At 39.1% G+C, this 20,312-nt stretch overlaps 1 protein-coding gene across 22 annotated transcripts in view; it reads right to left on the bottom strand.

Moving 5' to 3' along the window:
• BAZ2B (bromodomain adjacent to zinc finger domain 2B) overlaps nt 1-20,312 on the bottom strand; it is a 296,772-nt gene that overhangs the window by 79,318 nt on the left and 197,142 nt on the right. For 19 of the 22 annotated variants that reach the window (XM_042447148.1, XM_042447149.1, XM_042447126.1 and 16 more), the window contains 4 exons: nt 13,387-13,575; nt 7,229-7,390; nt 2,418-2,611; nt 512-724 (listed from right to left, as the gene is read on the bottom strand). In XM_042447148.1, the coding sequence (XP_042303082.1) occupies nt 512-724; nt 2,418-2,611; nt 7,229-7,390; nt 13,387-13,575 (758 nt within the window). The remainder of the gene's footprint in view (nt 1-511; nt 725-2,417; nt 2,612-7,228; nt 7,391-13,386; nt 13,576-20,312) is intronic. The other 3 variants (XM_042447143.1, XM_042447145.1, XM_042447147.1) reach the window with 1 other exon arrangement.

Here is a 20,312-nt window from a genome sequence, read left to right as displayed (position 1 = left end):
AAATAAATCATGCCTTCCCTCCCAGATGCTATATAAAATTTGAGTGCTAGACACATTAATTGCAGTCAGACAACTGTCAGATATAGTTTGGGTCTTAAATGGCATGCAGAATCCCCATTTTGATCCTTTGGTCACTGAATGCAGTAAAACAATGCCCTATTGTGGGCATATCCTATAGATGTGACTTAAAGGAGGTCTGGAAAAGCCCAGCCTATGCAGCAACTCAGTTAAGGTCCATTATCAATTAGGGTCTTGAGGAAAAGCTGAGCATTTTTTTCTCTTGCTTATCAGGTCAGTGGTGTCAGATCTCTAATATGTGATCACACTGTCCTTGCTCCCCTTGTTGGGAACAACCTAGCATGAGGCTAATGCAGACAGAAAGGACCAAGACTGACTACTGCCAAAATACATGTCAGAAGATCCAATGACATAGCCAATCATATGAAATGACAATGTTTGCTAGTTTAAGGGACTCTTCAGAAAATTACAGCAATGTTCAACTCAACCACACCTTGTTCTTATTTTTTTGCTGTGCTTCACTCTCCGAGTCAGAGTCATCATCTTCACTTTCTTCCGCACTTTGATCTTCCTCCTCCTCTTCCTCTTCATCTTCTTCCAGATCATCTGAGTCACTGCTACTAATGCCATCACTGGAGGTGTCTGAAGAGGAGCCAGAATCACTTTCACTGTTGCTGGAACTATCCACTGTTTTCTTTCTGGGTTTCTGTGAGGAAAGAGAAAAGGGTTTGTGGTTTTTTTAAAAACCCGATTACTATCTATCTATCTATCTATCTATCTATCTATCTATCTATCATCCGTCTGTCTATCTATCTATCTATCTATCTATCTATCTATCTATCTATCTTATCTATCTATCTATCTAATATCTGCCCCCTTTCTCCCAATACATAGTTGGACTTGAACCTGCACAAACTACATTCAGATCTTGCTTGTAGTCTGGTTTTCTCATGCATCCTTGGAAAAATCACTAAAATAAAGATCGGAAAATGATTTGCTCTTGTTCATGCTGTTCCAGTGGGTAATACTTTTTAAAAAATGTTTCAGCCAGTAATTTCCTCAGAAATTCTCTCTATCATATTTGAGAAAGCATGCACATGAGCACAGAGATATGCAATTACTACTATTTTCATGCCATCTCATCTACTTACTTGGTACCTGTGTTGTCATCACTATCATATCTGGACAATTTAGTGACTATTATTATTACTGTTGTTCTGCTTTGTGTTACTGCACAAAGATTAGACATGAAGCTATGGAAAGTCATTAGCATATGCATGGAGTCAGCTTCCACACATACATTCTAACTAAGGAGATTATCACATTACACACTTAAAGCATTGCAGTTCCACTTTAACTGCTGTGGCTGCTTCCTGTTACATTCTGGAATTTGTAGTTCAGTGAGACCTAAGACCTTTCTGGCTGAATATTCTACATGCCCCTCCTTAAACTGCAAATCCCAGAATGGAACAGGAGGCAGCCAGAGCAGTTAAAGTGGAGTAGTGCGATAATCTCCTTCATCATAAGCCCCATATACTTACTACAGCAGGCACATATCTGAATACAATGCAGCTAATGTGGTTGTGTACTGCAGATGAGGAATGCATTTCTATCTAAACTGCAATAAAAACAGACAGGACCATTCCCAACCACTGTTTTGGATGCATAAGTTCAGTCTACTTTACTTCAGTTCATGTCAGTTAGAATAAGTACTGCCCTCTCTTTTTAATACGATGTTTAGCTTTATTTATTTATTTCCAAGATTTATATCACACTTTTCTCTCACAGTGGGAATTCAAGGTGGATTACAATATATTAAAAAATAGAAGGCTAAAACATTGACTACAAAAGTTATAAATAAACACGACTAACAATTAAAACACAGATAAAAACAGCCTAATTCAAAACGACAGTAATCACAAAACATTAAAACATTAAAAATCCAGAAGAAAGGTACAGCCTCTTCATGTTTACTTGGAGGCAGCACCCACTAAATGTAGCTCACATCTCATTAGGTATGCATAGGACTGCAGCCTTACACACATCACCGCAACCCAAATGGAACATTACAGAATATACACGTTACAATACCAGCTGGGTATTCTAATAGTTTAGACAAGTTTAAATGTACATTTGTTAATATCCCTTCAAGACCTGACCCAATTCAAACTGTGTTTGAAAGTTCTTGTACACAACTTGTGATTTCCAGATAAATGTGCACACCTTCATTCCAACATGTTTCTCAGGACACTGAGGAAGCCCATCCACATTAACGGTAGTTGTGCTCAGTTACCAATCCAGCATGTAGCCTGGTTTTGCACAAGGATTTTCTTTACTATACAGAAATGAAGGCTTTACATTGATTCTGTCCACTGCCCATCCCACATTCCCCCATTTACCTTATCTTTTATCTTGTCAGCTCTGGCATCCAGAATCTGTTTTTTATTTTGTTCCTGGTTACATTTGTGACTTCCTCCCACTGAGGTTATAACCTTTGCCTGTCCTGCAGAACTTGCAGTGGTCGTAGATAATACAGCCATGCTGATGCCTGATACTGAAGTGGTACTGTTCCCATTTACTGATCCATTAACACCTTGAAAACAATATATTCATATTTAGAAACTGAACTTTGGCAAACCTCAAAAGCAGGTCAGAGTCAAACAGGCATGCATATGTACGGAGAAACATTTTGCAAGAGATTTTTACATAAGTAAAACAAAACAATATACTTCTTTTGTACTTTTTAAAAAAAGGATATAACATGGAAATTGTCAAATTATCTGATTAGCAACAGCAGCAGTTTTACCAAGATTTGTTAAACACATTTTCCACAGAAAACTTTTTCAATATGAAGAGCAAAGACTATATACAGGTTGAGTTTCCCTTATCCAAAATGCAGTATTTCCTAGACAATTCCCCATGTATACATTTTGTAACAAATAAGACCCTGACTAAATAATTTTCTGCAAATGGAATGGTATTTCTTGTGTAGAAAACAGTAGTTTCCTAGCAAATAATCACTTGCTAATTTTGTGCAGAGCAAGTTCCACACTGTGAATAGCCTTTTAAAAACTATGCAGTTTTTGAAGACTTTTTTTTCAGCAGGAAGAAAACTGATAAAATTACTCATTGCTTCTTTTGAGAATGAAATTAACAAAGAATTACAGTGGGCCCTTGGTATTTGCCAGAGTTTGGCTCCAGGACCATCCCCACCCCCACATGGATATCAGAATCCAAGGATGATCCAGCCCTATTAAATACAATGGCATAGTAAGATGATGGCCTTTATATAAAATGGCAAGATCAAGGTTTGCTTTTTGGAATTTATATTTTTTTTAAAAAAATATTTTCAAGCCAGGGATGCTTGAACTCGTGGATAAAAAATCCATGGATGTGGAGGGTGATTGTACATCCCTTGTGTAAATATACAGTTGGCCCTCTGTTTTTGTGGGGGATCCATTCTGGCTTGAATGGGGCATGCCCCTGGGTGCGCACACCATTGAAAATAGTGGAGGTCGTCCCTCTGCAGATATTCAAGGTTGCGGATCTCAGATCCGCAAGTTAGGAGGGGAGACTGTATTACTGAACACACTGTACATCCTCCACCAGAATATAAATGTGTACAGAGGCAAACAAAGTGCAGGCCATTGTGATCAATGGCTAATCTGTCCATGCTCTAGAAAATGAGACCAGAAAGATGGCTGGTATGGCAGGGCCTCCATCTCATCCTGCCCCCTCCACAGTGGTTTTCAGGCCTGATATCACATCTGAAAATCATGTTGAAGCTCTGCTACACTGAAGTGGGTAGAAAGTAGATCTAGATCTACTGGTGGATCTATGAGTATCATGATGTAGAGCATCAGGAATTTAGGACTTCCATTTCATTAATGATAGCAGCAACCCTAATTACACCACTAAAATGAAGAAAGCCTCAGGTATCTTGGAGTGGATTTTTGCATTAAAGGTATGTGAACTCTGATATCTGTTCAGTCCTACCTTCTTCTTGTTGTTATGTGCCTTCAAATCATTTCTGGCTTATGGTGACCCTAAGGCCCTATCATGGAGTTCTTTGTCAAGTTTCCTCAGAGGGGGTTTGCCATTGCCATCCTCAGTGTCCAAGAGAGTGTGCTTTGCCCAAGGTCAGCCAGTGGGTTTACATGGCTGAAGCAGGATTTGAACCCTGGTCTGCAGAGTCATAGTCCAATGCTCAAACTGCTACACCATGTTGGATCTAGCACTCAAAACAAATTGCTGGGCTCAGCGGTCTCACATCAGTGACATAGCTGGGGGGGGGGGAGGATCTGTGGGGTCCGGACCCACCTTCCGTTAAATACAATGAATGGTGTGTACTGCATCCAAGCCCCATTATAATGGTGGCACTTAGTCTGGACCCCCCCCCCTTCCCAAATTCCTGGCTACGTTCCTGCTCACATACTAAGTGCATTTCATTTGCACATGGCTCAAGTTGATGTTGAACTCCAGCAGAGTTTTAATTTTTTTAAAAAAAATTAGAAGTGGAAGTCCTGGTGGTGCAGTGGTTAAATGCCTTTACTACAGTCACTCACTCACAAACCACAAGGTTGTGAGTTCTATCCTAGCCAGGAGCATCCTTCCGAGGTCACTAAAATGAATACTCAGCTCATTTGGGCAGTTAGCTTACACATTGTAAACCACTTAGGGAGTGCTTAAGTGCACTGATAAGCAATAGAGAAATATACTGTACTTACTATTGCTATTGCTATTGAGGTCTATCAATCCATACCAAACCAGACTACCAGGTCTACTTAGCAGAGTATTATGAATATTTATTGGCAGCAGGTCACAAACATCTTAAGAAGATTCCTTTGCTAGATACCATAGGCTGAATTTAAACTAAGGACTTAACCCAAACCTTTATGGCTGTGGAATTCTACCCTACCACTTGAGTTTACATATGGTTTATCACAGAATGAATCCAGCTATTTCATCGCAACTGTCTTGTTTCCTGTCTATATTTCAAAATGCATTAACAATCCTTGAAAGCAATGTTTTCCCAGCTATCTGATATGGAGGACCAGGACTTATTTTTAAAAAGAGGACATGTAACATATCTGTGCCCTATGCAGCTCTTTCTTGCTGTGGACTGGCAGCCAATGGTTCACTGACTGGCACTGATCTATATATACTATAAGTCCAGAAATAAGTACAGTGGTACCCCGGGTTACGAATTTAATTCGTTCCGCCGCCGCGTTCGTAACCCGAAAATCTTCGTAAGCCGAAAAAGCCATAGGCGCTAATAGCGAAAGCCGCGATTTCGTGCGAAAAAGCGCCGAAAAGCACCAAAAATTTTTTCGTAACCCGAAATAACCTTCGTAACCCGGAACAGTTTTTTTCAATGGATTTTTTTCGTAACCCGGAAATTTCGTAAGGCGGCGCATTCGTATCCCGGGGTACCACTGTATGCTGTTGAAACCAAATTTCTACTCCTATGAATCCACTTTTATAATTTTTTTTAAAAAGCCCAGCACTTAAATATAAACATACAGGTTCATTGATTTTTCAGTATGAAACCTGAACTGAGTTCAGGAGAGGAGTTATTATTACTACTACTGCTAGTAGTAGTAGGACAAACTGTTCCCATATAGGGTTAAAAAACCCTTTCTTCTTCATAGACTACCTGAATGTAATTCACAGACTGCAGAGATGTAAAGAGGATTAGGAAAAATTGCAGAGCAGTACGACTCAGTGCCTTCCACTGAAGATCTGCTATATGCACATTGTCGTCATTACCTCAATATGGTAAAGATGCAGGATTCAATGTGTAATAATAATAATAATAATAATAATAATTTATATTTTCCTGCCTCTCCGAGATGGATCGAGGCGGGATTACAGTCCGCTAAAACACATACATCAGTAATAAAATACATATAAAAATACATTAATAAAAATACAATTAATCTTAAAAGCTAACTCATCATCAAGTTGTAATGCAATAGATGCATAGAATGGTCTGAAGGTCTCTTATATAAGTACAGGTGGGTAAGCTTGCCGGAAGAGATCTGTCTTAAGTGCCCTCTTAAACGCCTCCAAGGAGGTAATAAGACGGATCTTATTATTTATTTATTTATAGCCTGCCCATTCACAGAGAATCAGGGCGGGTTACAGCAGTAAAACAATATATCACAAATCAAACAATATAAAAATGAATCCCTTCCCAACCCCCCATCCCAATCCTAAAACCAAAACAATATAAAATAGATTACAATATAAAAACATTATCACTATAAAATCAGCTAAAAACTGGGGAAAAATTTGACAGAAGAAGGAGGTAGTCGGGGAGGGAAAATTAGGTTGGGAAAGCCTGCCAGAAGAGATCTGTCTTGACAGCCTTTTAAAAAGCTGATAGAGTGGAAATATAGTGGATTTCCTCTGGCAGGTCATTCCATAACTTTGGAGCAGTGGTGGAATATGCGCTCTGGGTAACTGTGATCAGCCTGGATTTTTAGGCTGAAGTAAATTCTTCTCAGAGGACCGTAATATGTGGAACGGACAGTACGGGAGAAGGTGGTCCCATAAGTAGTCTGGATTCAAACCATGTAGGGCTTTAAAGATAATAGCCAACACCTTGTACCATGCCCGGAATACACATACACTTTGAAAAATCGCTTGCAAGAATATACACTTGAGTAGGGAATCTAGAAATGTGTGTATGTGTATGCTCATGCACGTGCATTTATGTGCATATATACATCAGTGTGGGGAAAATGTAGTACTCTGGGTCCATTTTCATTTGCAATTTTGTTGGAAAATAAATGTTTAAACATCAAATACATTGCCAAGAGAATGTGTGATATTTCACCTTATTTTCCCACCCAGCCCAACCATTTTAGTCCCAAGAGAGACCCACAGGAAGTGACTTGGAAGTTGACTTCTGTGTCACTTTCTTTTTTTTTTTTGGGGGGGGGGAGAAATACCCTGAACTGAAAACAGGAAGAAATGGCCAAAAAGATGGTGGATTCCACCAATGTTCTTTAGGGAGCATTGGAGGGGACATGTCAAAATTGTTTAAATTTGGGGGTAGTGAACAGGTCAGCTCTCTGATGTTCCTGGGGAGGGGCAGTGTGGCCCACTGACATACCCATTCTATGTATTCTTAACATACAAATACACATATCTAGTAAGAACAGATGGTGGCATATTTTATTTTCATTACTGATCTAGAGCTTACCTTTCTCCAAACTGCCTCGGGTGCTTTTCCCTGTGGTCCTTGAATGGAATGAAGTGGAGTCATGATTTTGAGTAGGGGGGGCAAACAGAGGAGAAATTCCGAGAAGTGGTGGGAAGAAAGCCGTGCCAGTACGTGAGTGCACCTCCGCGTTCCGCCACCACTCTATACATCCAGAGCAAAGAAAAGGAAGACATGAAGGCAACATTAATTATTGTTTATTCTAGTTGTGATGCCCATTCACTATAGCTCAGATCTGATGTTAATATAAAATGGAACTGTTCCATCTAAAATTCTCAAGCAGCTAAGCTTTCATCTTTCCTCAGACTTGGAATGTGAAATTGCATCTATGTAATTGCATCTATGTACTACTTTACACACAAAAATGCATTCCTGTCATCTTTCTATGAAATACCATGTACAATCCCCAAAACTGAAAATGCTTTAAGTACAGTGGCCCCTGGTATCTATTGGGGTTTGGTTCCAGGAATCCCGATGGATAATAAAATATCGGGATGCTCAAGTCCCATTATATACAATGGTGTAGCAAAATGGTCCTTTCTGGAAATATATATATATATATATATATATATATATATATGTTGTGGATGGTGGAATCCGTGGATGCATAATGTGTAGATACAGTGGCCCAATCACACTGGCCTTTGTAATGACATCTTATTACACACTTCTTTACTTTATACAATTTATTATATCTTTACATTACATTGATGTAGTTTGTAATACACATCTTGTTGTTTGATTGCTAGCTGTTTAAGTTATATATTTTGATTTTTTGTATTGAATTTCACTGTACTGTTTATACTGTATTAAACACAATAAAAAGGAGAGAGACTCTGGAAATTTAAGATGGTCACATTGTTTTAAAATATTATTACCACCATTACATATAAAATCTAGCAAACAAGTACATTTTCTTCAAACAAGTTTGACTTACACTGAGCTACATTACAGGTCCTGTCATACAGAGGGACCAAGTGACCAGCTGGAAAGAACTTCTTATCTGGCTGCCTAAAATTTACCATACAATGTTGTTGTTTTTCTAAGGCTGCATCTGCACTCCAGAAAGATTTCAATTTGACACTACTGTAACTGCCACAGCTCGATACTGTGGAATCCTGGGAACTGTAGTTTGTTGTGGTCCTTGTGCTCTCTTGATAGAAAAGGCTAAATGTTTCAAAAATTACAAATCCCAGAATTCCACAGCATTGAGCCATGGCACTTAAACTGGTATCAAACTGGATTATTTCTGCTGTGCAGATGCAGCCCTAGAGCAATGTTAGCAGCTTTTGATGAAGCACATCAACCAAGATAAAAATGATTTATAGCATACATTCTAAATCAGTAATCTAAAGTTTCTTCAGTGCTGTTGATTAGCCCACCATGAACACAGGTTTTGGGTAGGTTTCTAGGTGAAATAATGGAAACTCTTCTAACTTCCATGATTAAAAATGAAGAGTGGGCAGAACAATAGAAAATATGCAGTATGGATTAATCTACACAGGCAGGTTTGAGGAGCAGAGATCAAGATATTCTCATCTTGGAATCATGCCCTACAAAACAATACAAATCCTATGAGCAATTCTTCTTCCCCTTGCCCAAAAACAAATGTTAAAAGGAAACCAGGTAAGATATGAGGTGGGTGGCAAAATTAAGGCATTACCTCCCCCTTAAAAATCCTGTCCTGTCAAAATAAAATGTTCTTTCACTCTCCAAATTTCTAGCATTGCAGTAACTTAAAACTTCAATACAGCAAATGTAAATATAGTGTAGACTTCCAAACAAAAGGGGCAGGCAAAGCTTCCAAGGCAAGGTGAATACAACAAACTGAACTATTTTCAGTGTCTCATCTCCTGCAATCTGGGGACTGAAAGAAAGACTGGACGGGAGCAGAATTCTTATTTGGAGTTTCCAGTCCTTTGTTTTCCCATCCTTATAGCTATACATGACCCTCCACATTTGCAGGTTTCAGATTTCCGTTTTTTACTATTTGTGACTTTGTAGCTGCTGCATAACATGGGAGATTATCACAAGGGGAAACAGGTGCAGGTTACATGTGGTTTGTATCCGGATCTAACTGCACTGCCCCAGGCCCAGGCAGTAGGCAGCCTGTATGCAACTCGGGATTCTCTGGCAGCTTTTCAAGAATGCTCTTGTGAGAGAGGACTCTTTATTATTCACATTGGGGGAACTAAAATATTCATGGTTTTTCCACTTTCATGGGGGTCCTTGGCCCCAATCCCCACAAATGTGGAGATGTGGCGGCACACCTCAATTTATGCCATTCAGAAACTTTATGGAATCCAGCTTGCTGCAAAGTCATTTTGGGCCAAAACAAACAGCCCTGAAGGGATGGCTTGAAGTTGCCCCTGCCGAAGATGGATTTGGACCATGGCAAACACACACCATGGCCTCAGTCCACCTTGAACCCAGCCCAAATAGGAGCAAAAAAGATCTGCTCCTATTTGGGGCAGGAAAGAGGGGCCTTTTCCTGCCCTGGCACAGTCCCAGGTCAGCTTCACGATGTTCTGGCGGCATGTAAACACTGTGCCATCAGAGCATCTTGAAGCCGCCCATGTCTGGGCAGCCTCCTGTCTCCTGAACATCTTTGGAGTGTGCGGCATACAAACACCCCACTCCCAAGATGCCTAGGAACAGGCTTTAAAGGGCCGGCTGTCTCAGCCCTTTGTCTCCCACTGCTCCGCTGCAGGTTTTCCAAGGTGCAAATATCAAGTTCATCCCTCAGTGAAGAAAGAAACTGTGCAGACAATAAGCAGCTTGCCCTCACTATGCTGATATGGAACTAGAATCTGGCAATTCTAGACCAGTTAATGGAATTAATTTACACCTGAATTGTATAACTTTTTAGGATATTTCAGTCTTCATTCATCCTGAAAGAAGAAGGGAGAGGTTTATAGTAAACAACATAGTTTTCCCCTACCCATAGATCCCCTGGACTGTTATTTTCAATTCAAAGAGAGAAAACAAGTAATTTGATTTCCAAGAACATTGTTAAGAAAAATGAGCAAAACAACATTAAAAGGGGTGTGAAAAGAACATGGATGTCTTCTTCTAGTTGCCCAATGCACAAAAGGCAGGTTATTTAATGGATGATGACTGATGTTTTTAGAGAGAGGTGCTTGTGGAATTTTCTATCTCAGCTGAAGAAATAACTAGGCAAGCCATGGGCTTGGGCAGATGGGGCATTTACTGATCTGTCTTAGGTGGCCAAATGTCTTGGGAAACCTTTCAACCAGTCAGAAGAACAAAATTGTCTTGGTGCAAATGCCACTTGAGTAGATAGGGGCTTATACATGTATAAAGATTTATGTGTCATCACTCTGTTCTCTTTCAAGGTAATAGTATCTCTTAAGCTTACATTTCTACTATCTATAGGATTCCCTTGATACCAAAGGAATGGAAACAATTGTGACTCTTATACTGCCGACTGAACTATGTGCGTGCTTCAAAACATCGATTTAGCACCAATCATCAAAATTGCTATTCATGGTTACAAAATGACATGCAATCCTAGAAATAATATTTAAGTCTGCCTGGAATTTGGCTCTGTTTCAGCTAATATTTGTGCTACAGAGTAAGTAACCTAAATCGAGATAGCGCTATTATGTGATTTACGGCACCATCATATAAATGTTTACTCAGAGGTAAGCCTCAGCAGTGTGGCTTATTTTTAGATAAGTGGGTATAGTATTACAATCCTACCAAAGAACATAAAACTGATCAATATTATATAAGTACAAATCCTTTTATTGATTAACAGAATTGAATCTTCTAAATGTAAAGAAAATCATTATAAGACAGAGTAACCTATGATAAACTTGAGTATCCAGAAGGTGTTTTTACAAAGGCCTGTTTCTCTCCTGGAAACCAATATTGCTGAAAGGCTCTAATCTTAAAAGAACCCAAAAATGCAATTGCTACTAAAATAAAATCAAATGTGTTTTTTTCCAGCAAAAAAGAATTTCTCTTCAGTCAGTGAAAGACAGCAGAGCACAAATATGCCACTGTCTGACAGCAATACCTGACATAGAGAAAATGCATGAACCATTTGACATGCAAGAGAGGGGAAAATCAATGAGGTAGGACATTGTCATACAGACATTTAATGTCCTGAAAATAACTGTAATCCCTTCTGATTTAATTCAGTGTTGTGTAAATGGATGTCTGTGTACACCAATAATCTATGGAGTTTATCATATGGGAGGAATTTATCTTAATTTCAAATGGAAAGAAAATGGGGCTAGTTCAGCGAATTTACGTGAATTCGAATTGCGTTCGAACTGACTTCCCATTGCCGAAAAATAGCTTGCTGTTGCCCGAAATTGCGTGTGACCACCTTTCACACAATAACGTGAAACCGCATGATTGCATTCAGACTGATTTCCCATTGCCCAAAATTGCGTGTGGTAGTCTATTCATGCAATAACGTTAAACCTCATGATTGAGTTCAGATTGCCATTGGATTATACTTCCAATTTCTCTTGTCTGATAATGTCCTATATCTTTCTATCCTACTCCCTCTCCTCCCCACATACACATACACACTTAATTTGCTACAAGAGTCTCCAAATATTCTAAAGTAGACTGAGTGGGCATAGACAAACCCTCTCTGTCAGCACTATTCATTGTGGTGGATGATAAATACAATTAGATACACTCTTTCCTTTCATTATGCCTATTTATTAACTGCATATTCAGTGTAATGATAATTAACAGTCCAAGTCATAACATAACACTAGCTTCTCTTCAAATAAAGAGCAAATATATATATTCTGTAATCTGAAATTATTTATAATTTAAATATACGCCACAAATGAATAAGACATACTATAGTAATATCTCAAACAGTATGTCACCACTTACAGCACAACCCTTCACATGTTTATTTGTAAATCATTGAATTCAATGGGACTTACTCCCAAGTAATTATTAATCTCAAGGATGCAATGTATGTATTTCCCTCCACAAACATTCATTGCCCATCTCTGCCTTTGAAACAATCTCCAAGAGCCAGCTATTTGAAAAATCTACAGTCTATTTATGGATTTTACTGGCATGTTATTATTGGAGCTGAACACTGTTTTCATGAGCATGGTAGCAACCAAGTTTCAGTTGGCAGACAAACTGCATTTATTTTACAATATTACCATTCTGAAACTATTACCCAGTCCTGGAAGAATAATGATGTACCATGAGACTGCCAAAGCATAATGATGATCATTTCTTTATTGCTTCTTTTTACTCTGATTATCACATTTTCACATCTTGTCTCTAAACCATGAGGGCTAGAGACCTACTGTAATTTCATTACAGTGAATTCTCATACATATCTATTAAAGTGTGTTCCACTGAGTTCAGATCGCTTCATACAAGACTGCAGCTTAAAATATTAAGGAAGAAATTTGTAAGTCCTAGGGGGCCTAAGTGTGTTTAATTGTAGATGGACACAAAAGCCTTATTTCTTGGCAATAAAACTACAATTCTGAAACACAAAAACATCCTGATTAATACTTCACTAATTCGTACATTATTATCTGAAATTAATTATTTAAAGACCACATTTCTTCCCATAATTTACATTCACCAACAACACACGTACCAAGGCTAGAGACTTACTATATTGTCAATACAATGAAATATTATATATATCTACTGAAAGCCAATGAATTTAATGGGACAAGATCCAGCATGGTGTAGTAGTTTGAGCACTGAACTATGGCTCTGGTAACCAGGGTTCAAATACCTGCTCAGGCATGAAAATCTACTAGGTGACCGTAGGCAAGTCACACTCCCTCAGCCTCAGAGGAAGGCAATGGCACCAAAATTTGCCAAGAAAATCTTATAATTTGCCTTAGGGTCACTATAAATTGGAAAGGACTTGAAGGCACACAACAATACAACACCATTCCCAGATAATGATGTTATTGGTCTGAAGCCTTAATAAAATGATAATCACAAACATCCTGAACACTGATATCGTTCTTGCTCTGATGGTTGTTAAGGAGAAAAAGCTGGACTTCTGTACTCAGTAATGGAATATATGAAAATGGTGCCTATTTGTACTTAGGAACATTCATGGTTGCATCTTCTAGTGAGTGTTTCTTGAAATGCATGTTTACCTGGAAAAGGTGCTAGTTGGGGATGTGCTGCTAAGGCTGTGGGTGTACCAAGTGTCCCCAAGCCACCAAATTCTGTATGCCCTGAGCTGGCTGTATGTAGACCAAAGATTGGGTGGCTGACCATTGGGAAGGCACTCGACACTGTGGACAGGTTACACGGTTGATCCCCAGCTGCTCTGAATAAATGTCCTGAAGAGGGGAAAAAAGCAACACTTGAAAATGTCCTAATAAAACACATCCTAATCTTTATTTATATTAATGTAATTTCTATCCCATCCTTCTCCCAATAGGGGACCCAAATCTTGTAACGTTTTGCCCTTCCACGTAAATATAACCCATATATTCAAGAACATATTTATGGCTTTTAAATTTATAATGTGAGCTGATGCACACACACAAGCAAACTCAGTAACATTCAGCTCAAGGCATCATAATAATATAAACACTGCAAAGGTGCTACACTCATTTTAGACATCTGCAAAATATTTCTTCCAGATTCTTTCTGTGATATTTGGAAATGCACTACTGCATCAAATAACTTTCCCCATTAAGCTGATATGCAAATATCTCATTTGACTTCAATGGGTGAACCAAAGAATGACTCCTTTCACTAAATAGGCAATAAATCTGAAGCAACTTAGGTTTCAATGTGCTATTCTGTTAGATCTTTTGCTAACATGTTCAAAACAGCTATTATATTTTGAACATAATTGCACCAGCTCCGTATGATTTTAACACCTTTGTTTGGTGAAGAAGCCAATGGAGCTTCAAAAGTGTGCATCATGCATTTTGTGCATTTTAGTTGTTCCAATAAAGGTATTGCTGTTTTGTAGATTTTGGATGTTGTTATACATGGCTTAAAAGGAGATGCCATCTTAACTGAGCTCAGCAACAATATGTTGAGAAAATGTTGGCCTCTGACTTCAAGACTGTCATATTTTTTTCCTGTATGATTTTTAACACCTTTGTTTGGTGAAGAAGCTAATGGACATCAAAAGCTTGCTTCATGTAATTTGGGCATTTTGTTTGGTCCCATAAAGGTATTACTATTTTGTGGATTTGGGATATTATTGTACTATACCAGCTGTAAAGAATAAGCTAAATGTAAAGAATTATGTCCATAGTATTAAAATAATTTAATTATCCTTCAAAGAGCTATTATCATGCCTCTGAATATTGGCTGCTGAAGAAGAAGAATAGGAGACGGCCATGGGGAGAGCCCTTTGAGCGCACTACCCAGAAGCATGTGACAGGCCTTAATGGAAAACAGGATGCTGGACCACACTCTTTGTACACTCTGAAATGCCAGATGGGGAAAAGGGAGTCTTGAATTCAAATTTGCAGTCACTTATGAAGCTCACATGATGATCGTAGATCATCAACCCTATGGTTAGCTCCAACTAAAGCAGACCCAGTGAATCAATGATATTTACCTATGTGCTGACTCACTATTTGAGAACTGATTCAATCAATCTACTTTACTCTACTCCAGGATTAACTTTAGGATTCAGGCCCTAAACTCTCAGGTGTACTGTATATACTCATGTATACACACCTAGAAATTTTAGTCAAAAATTTGACCCAAAAAACCTGTGTCGACTTATCCACAGCGGGTCAATGTAAGTACTGTACTTTAACTCTTATCAAAAAGAGGACCATGCCCTGGTGAAAGGTGAGAGCTTAATCTCTTCTCTAAAAAAGCATCAATCCCCTCTACCATACCATTTATCCTGCCTTTAGGACAGGGGTAGGCAACCTGCGGCCCGCGGGCCGGATGCAGCCCGGCAAGGCCTTGGGACCGGCCCCAGCCTGGTTCTGCCGCCAATTGCTGCCGGGGCCTTTGGGGGGCAATTGTCTATAGAAGCCTCAGAAACATGCATTTATATTAACATTTTTTAAAAAATCAGCAAATTTTTTCGCTTGTCCTCCATTTTTTTTAAAAAAGTGTCTTCCATTTGAAAATTTTGTCCTACATTTGTCCTGGTTTATTTATACTGTATATTTATTTTTTTAAAAAAAAATTTAATTATTTATTTTTTGGCTTCGGCCCCCCAGTTGTCTGAGGGACAGCAACCCGGCCCCCGGCTCAAAAAGGTTGCCTACCCCTGCTTTAGGATGAGCACGAACAGTTATGCCTGTCAAAAATGTGTGTGTGTATATATATATATATAGTACTATTTATAATTATGATTAATTGACTACAGTGGGTGGATGGCTTTCTGGGACATTGTATTTTATTGCATTTTAATGTTTTAATGTTGTTAGCCGCCTCGATCTTAATGAAGAGGCGGGGTATAAATAAATATTAGTAGTAGTAGTAGTAGTAGTAGTATCATTTTCCTTTGCTTTATCCTTTACATCCTTTGTTACATGCTGCTAAGTTTTACCCTCGACTTATTCATGGGTCATATAAAAATTCATAGTTTTGGCCCCAGAACATGCCCTCGACTTATATATGAGGTCGACTTATAGTCAAGTATATATGGTAGATAAAAGATAGAAAGATATGAGGGGGGAAAACCTAGATTTCATCTGAGTTCCTTGTAAAAAAAGGATGGGATAAAGATATATAATAAATTATCATTATTATTTGTATCCTTTTTCCAGCATCGCTAGCCACTAAGGAAAAGTTCGTATTATTTTCTTCTCTGTCTCTTTCTTGCTATGGTTCTTTCTCTCTCTCTGACTGCTGATGGTGATGATCTGCATGCAAATATCCATCCTCCTCTCAAGTGGATTCATTTTCTTTTCCATTCCTCTTTTGCACTGTTGTTTCTAATATGGCTGGTGTAACTCTTGTAATGTTTGTTTGTAATCACTAGGTGGTACTATTTGCATCACTACAACATTTACATATAGGAGAGATAACCCCCCCCGTGCATTTCAAACAGCTTTACCCTTTCAAATTCTCTGTGGTAAAGGAGGAGAAACCATTGCAGTTCTGTCAGAAGAAACTGCACTTGCATTATGCAAACAAGCATTCATCCTAAGAGGCATTTCTACCCGAACTCTTGGAATGCTACCAAATGCCCTGATTATTTGTGGCAATGTAACCTATGGATGGTATCTATGGACTTGATTCGTCTCAGTAGCAAACCTAGGTCAATCACACATGACCTTTTGTGAATGCTTACATTTTCCAAAAGCACCCAAGTTAGTTGCAACCTGATGAGCTGGCAGGCTTCCAGTACCAACCAAACCAATCTTTGACCCAGAAGCCAAGAGCACTTGGAAGGTGGTTCCACGTTTTACCCATCTCACTTACTCAGTATTTACTCACTCCTTTGCATTCTTTCTCTGGGTGGTTCAGTAGCTGAGGCACAGAGTGCCATTATTTTTCTGACTCTGGGCAGAAGGAGGACAAAGAATGAGGAAATGTTGTCACAGAATCATGCTGCAACAGTCATAGGAAAGAGGAGCAGGGCCAACCTCTCTGATACTGAATACAGGCATGTAAAGACTCAGATTTGCCACACTAAAAAGACATTGCACCTTGCAACTGCGTGGTATCCTGCATATACATTAAAAGGTAACAATGCTCATTAAATCAATTTTAATTCCTGAAATACATGGGGACTATCTCTCCCATGTATGAATGACGTCATGATGCAAACAGTCCCACCTAGTAACACAACCAAGTGTGGAGAAGTCAAAGAGGGATGCATAATTCTGCAAGGCACTGTAAATTGGGAATGGACAGAATATTTGAAAATATTTGATATTCTCAAATGAAAAGGGGATCTCCTGAGTGTCAGGAAATCCTGATGTGGAGAATCGTGGACAGAAAAGAATCTTTGCAGTTTCTGTGCCAAAAATCCCATGAGCTTTTTTGCATTTTCTACACATAAATGTTATTCTTTGTGCAAAACATAATTTTCCTGTGGAGAAAACATAATTTTCTGTTCAGTAAACAACATTTCTGCATAGAAAATGCTGCTGTTTGCACACAACAATCTCCACATTGAGACTTTCTTTAAAATCCATCTGGGAAGGAGCATAATATATACGTTGTGTATAGACAACCTCAGACTCAATCCCTAACATCTTCTTTTAAAAGCTTTTCAGTACAACTGCTACCTATTTATTTATCCATTTCTATAATTTATATCCTCCTTTTCTCCCAGTACAGCGTTCAAAGTGGCTTGCAGCCATTTAAAAACACAGTACAAAAATTTAAAGCACATTTTAACCTGTGTTTCACTTAAAGCACATCTGCTACTAATGGTGCTAGCTAGAATGATCAATGGTTTGACTATATAAGGCAATGTCTTATATGTTAAAGATTGATCACTGAAGGCATCTAAGCTAAAACACAGTCTTTCAATGGTAAGGTTCAAGTCCAGGGGTCATCAGTGGAATCTCCAGTTAAAAGGTTCAGGCAATGGGATGAGGTGAAAAACCTTTGCATGAGACTCTGGACAGCTGGTACCTGAAGCAGACAGTATTAGGTTGCATCAGGAAAGAGCTGTTTTGAGGCAGCTTCTTACATTCTCATTCTTACCAACGGCATCCTCTCACAGAAAAAAAATAAATTAAAATCCTCTGCATAATATAAGACAGTGCTCCCCAAACATTGGTCTTCCAGGTTTTTGGGCTTCAGCTCCCAGAAGCTCTAGCCAACTTGGCCAATATTCAGGAACTCTGGGACCTGAAATTCAAAATATCTGAAGGACCAAAGGTTGGGAATCACTGATATAAGGCAAAGAGTCCTATTCAAGCATTCAATATTTGTAAACACCAAAGTCAAGAGGAATGTGCATTTCAGATCCAATCCCACCATTTCCAATCTTCTTGTATTGATGGGGAAGGACTGCAATGGTTCTATAATTACACACATTCCCCATCAACACAGGAAAGTTGTGATTAAAACAGGCAGGGCAGAATATTCAACCCCATTTGCTCCATGCTTACGAACACTGAACAAATTGAAAATGTCTATAGTTGAATACGTATACAGTTGCTCCTTTAGTAGGGAATAAAAATCATGCTATACAGCAGCTAATATATACTAAATAAACACCAATCCAGCTCTGAAATTAGATGGCCATGTAAGAGGTCTGAAAAGAATGCTACTAAGGGTTGGGCTTTGGTGAGCCTTCCAAGTAATGAAATGTCTTAGTGACAGGGCAACCACAGTCTATGCTTCTATACATGGCTGGTTCTTACACAACCTATTTAGGAATGATGATGGAACACAGAGGTGGCCCAGCCATCATACACCAGTGTTGGGAGTCCCTTGGATAAGATCCATTAGATGTGGCAAATTTTTTCTCATGCTCCATTAATGGATGTTCTTTAGAAGGGGAAAAAGTAATGTATTGCTCTTGTTTGCTGTTTTGCTCGCTTATTGTTGTTTGTCTGTTTATTTATTTACTGTTTTAAATTGTCATTTATTTTAATATGTTTTATATTGCAAATTGTTTAATTCTATTTTAAGGGGAGGGAGGGTTGAGGGGATATGATATGTGTACTTTTAACGTTGTAAGCTGCCCCGGTTGCCTGAGTGCAGAGGGGTGGGATATAAATAAATGTTGTTGTTGTTGTTGTTATTATTATTCTGTTACAAAAATCATGAAGCCTGTGGTTTGTTTGCTTTTGTTTTATTTTATTGGAGAATTTAACATCAGTGGACGCACAGTGACAAATGCTGTGCCAAAAACAATGCCTCTGCCTCTGAAGATGCAATCATCTTGCTTCCTTTACAGAATTTTACTGGGAGTCTGTACAAAGAAGTCTTCATGGGGAGTTACAGACAGAAAAAATATTTGGACTTCCAGTAAAATTGCATGAATGAACCAGGGAGACTGCATAATCAAAGCTTTATTTGAAAGTATCTGAAATCTATATAGAGATTCTATTTTTTCTTATTACTTCTTTAATATTTTTTCTTATCTCTCTCTCCTCTGCCCACACACAATTTTAGGGCCCATTCACATTACAAAAAAAATCGGTTTTGAAACCGATTCAACACGTGAAGTTCCACTCACCCCAATCTCACACAGCGAATCCGGAGCTTGCACACCCGTCCGTGGTAAATGGCCCCTAGCGCGGGTCTTTTGAAATCGGTGCAAATACTTTTCTTTTTAAAAACCCCGGGTCCTGGGAATGAAAACTTTGGCCTCGATCACAGATCGAGGCAAATTGAGGGAGGGATTTAGGTCAGAGGGTGGGCAAGGACAAGGCATTTCCTCCCCCCATCGGAGGGAGGGGGAGGAGGAAAGAGCCCTGGGCAGAAGGGAGCAAGGGAAGGCATTCTTAGGAGCCTCTTTTCCCTGCATCCCCTGCCCAAAGCCCTCTGTCGCTGGGCATTCTTCCCTTGCAGGAGGAAAAAATCAGGTCACGAACGGAGCTCATGTCAGGCAACCCCCCTTTTCAAATCCAAACAATTTTTTTTGAGCGCACATGCGCATGGTTTATATTCCAGAATGTATGTTTCATTTTTAACCATTTTTTTAGCGCACATGCGCATGGTTTCTATTCCAGAGGCAGATGGAGCCAGGCTTGCACTTGCTTTCTGCAGAGGGAGAAGCTACAAATGTTGCAAACAATCAATGTTACATTTTTACCAATTTTTGTTGAGCAAATATGCGAATGATTTGTCTTCTTGAGCAGATACAGCAAGGGAAGCAAAGGGAAAGCTAATGTTGCTTTTAAAAGCAAAAAAAAACCAAACAAACATGCCAATCCCATCCTCTGCCTGGGACAGGGGCAGATCTGACCCAAAAGCCCACAGGTTTATTAAAAAAGAGAGAGAGAGAGAGAGAGGCATCTCTCTCCCTGCTTCAGCCGCTGAAACCCCTGTGCCTGGCTCTTTAAAAAGGGAGGACACTTCCCCCGATGCCCTGCAAACGTCACCATGACGATAGCTTGATTGGCAGCGGCCAATCTACAGAATGCATTCGATTTCTGTCAAAATGCATTCGATT

The sequence above is a fragment of the Sceloporus undulatus genome, chromosome 1 (genome assembly GCF_019175285.1).
Source record: "Sceloporus undulatus isolate JIND9_A2432 ecotype Alabama chromosome 1, SceUnd_v1.1, whole genome shotgun sequence".
Lineage (NCBI taxonomy): Eukaryota > Metazoa > Chordata > Lepidosauria > Squamata > Phrynosomatidae > Sceloporus > Sceloporus undulatus.
This window is presented reverse-complemented; position numbering and strand designations above follow the sequence as displayed.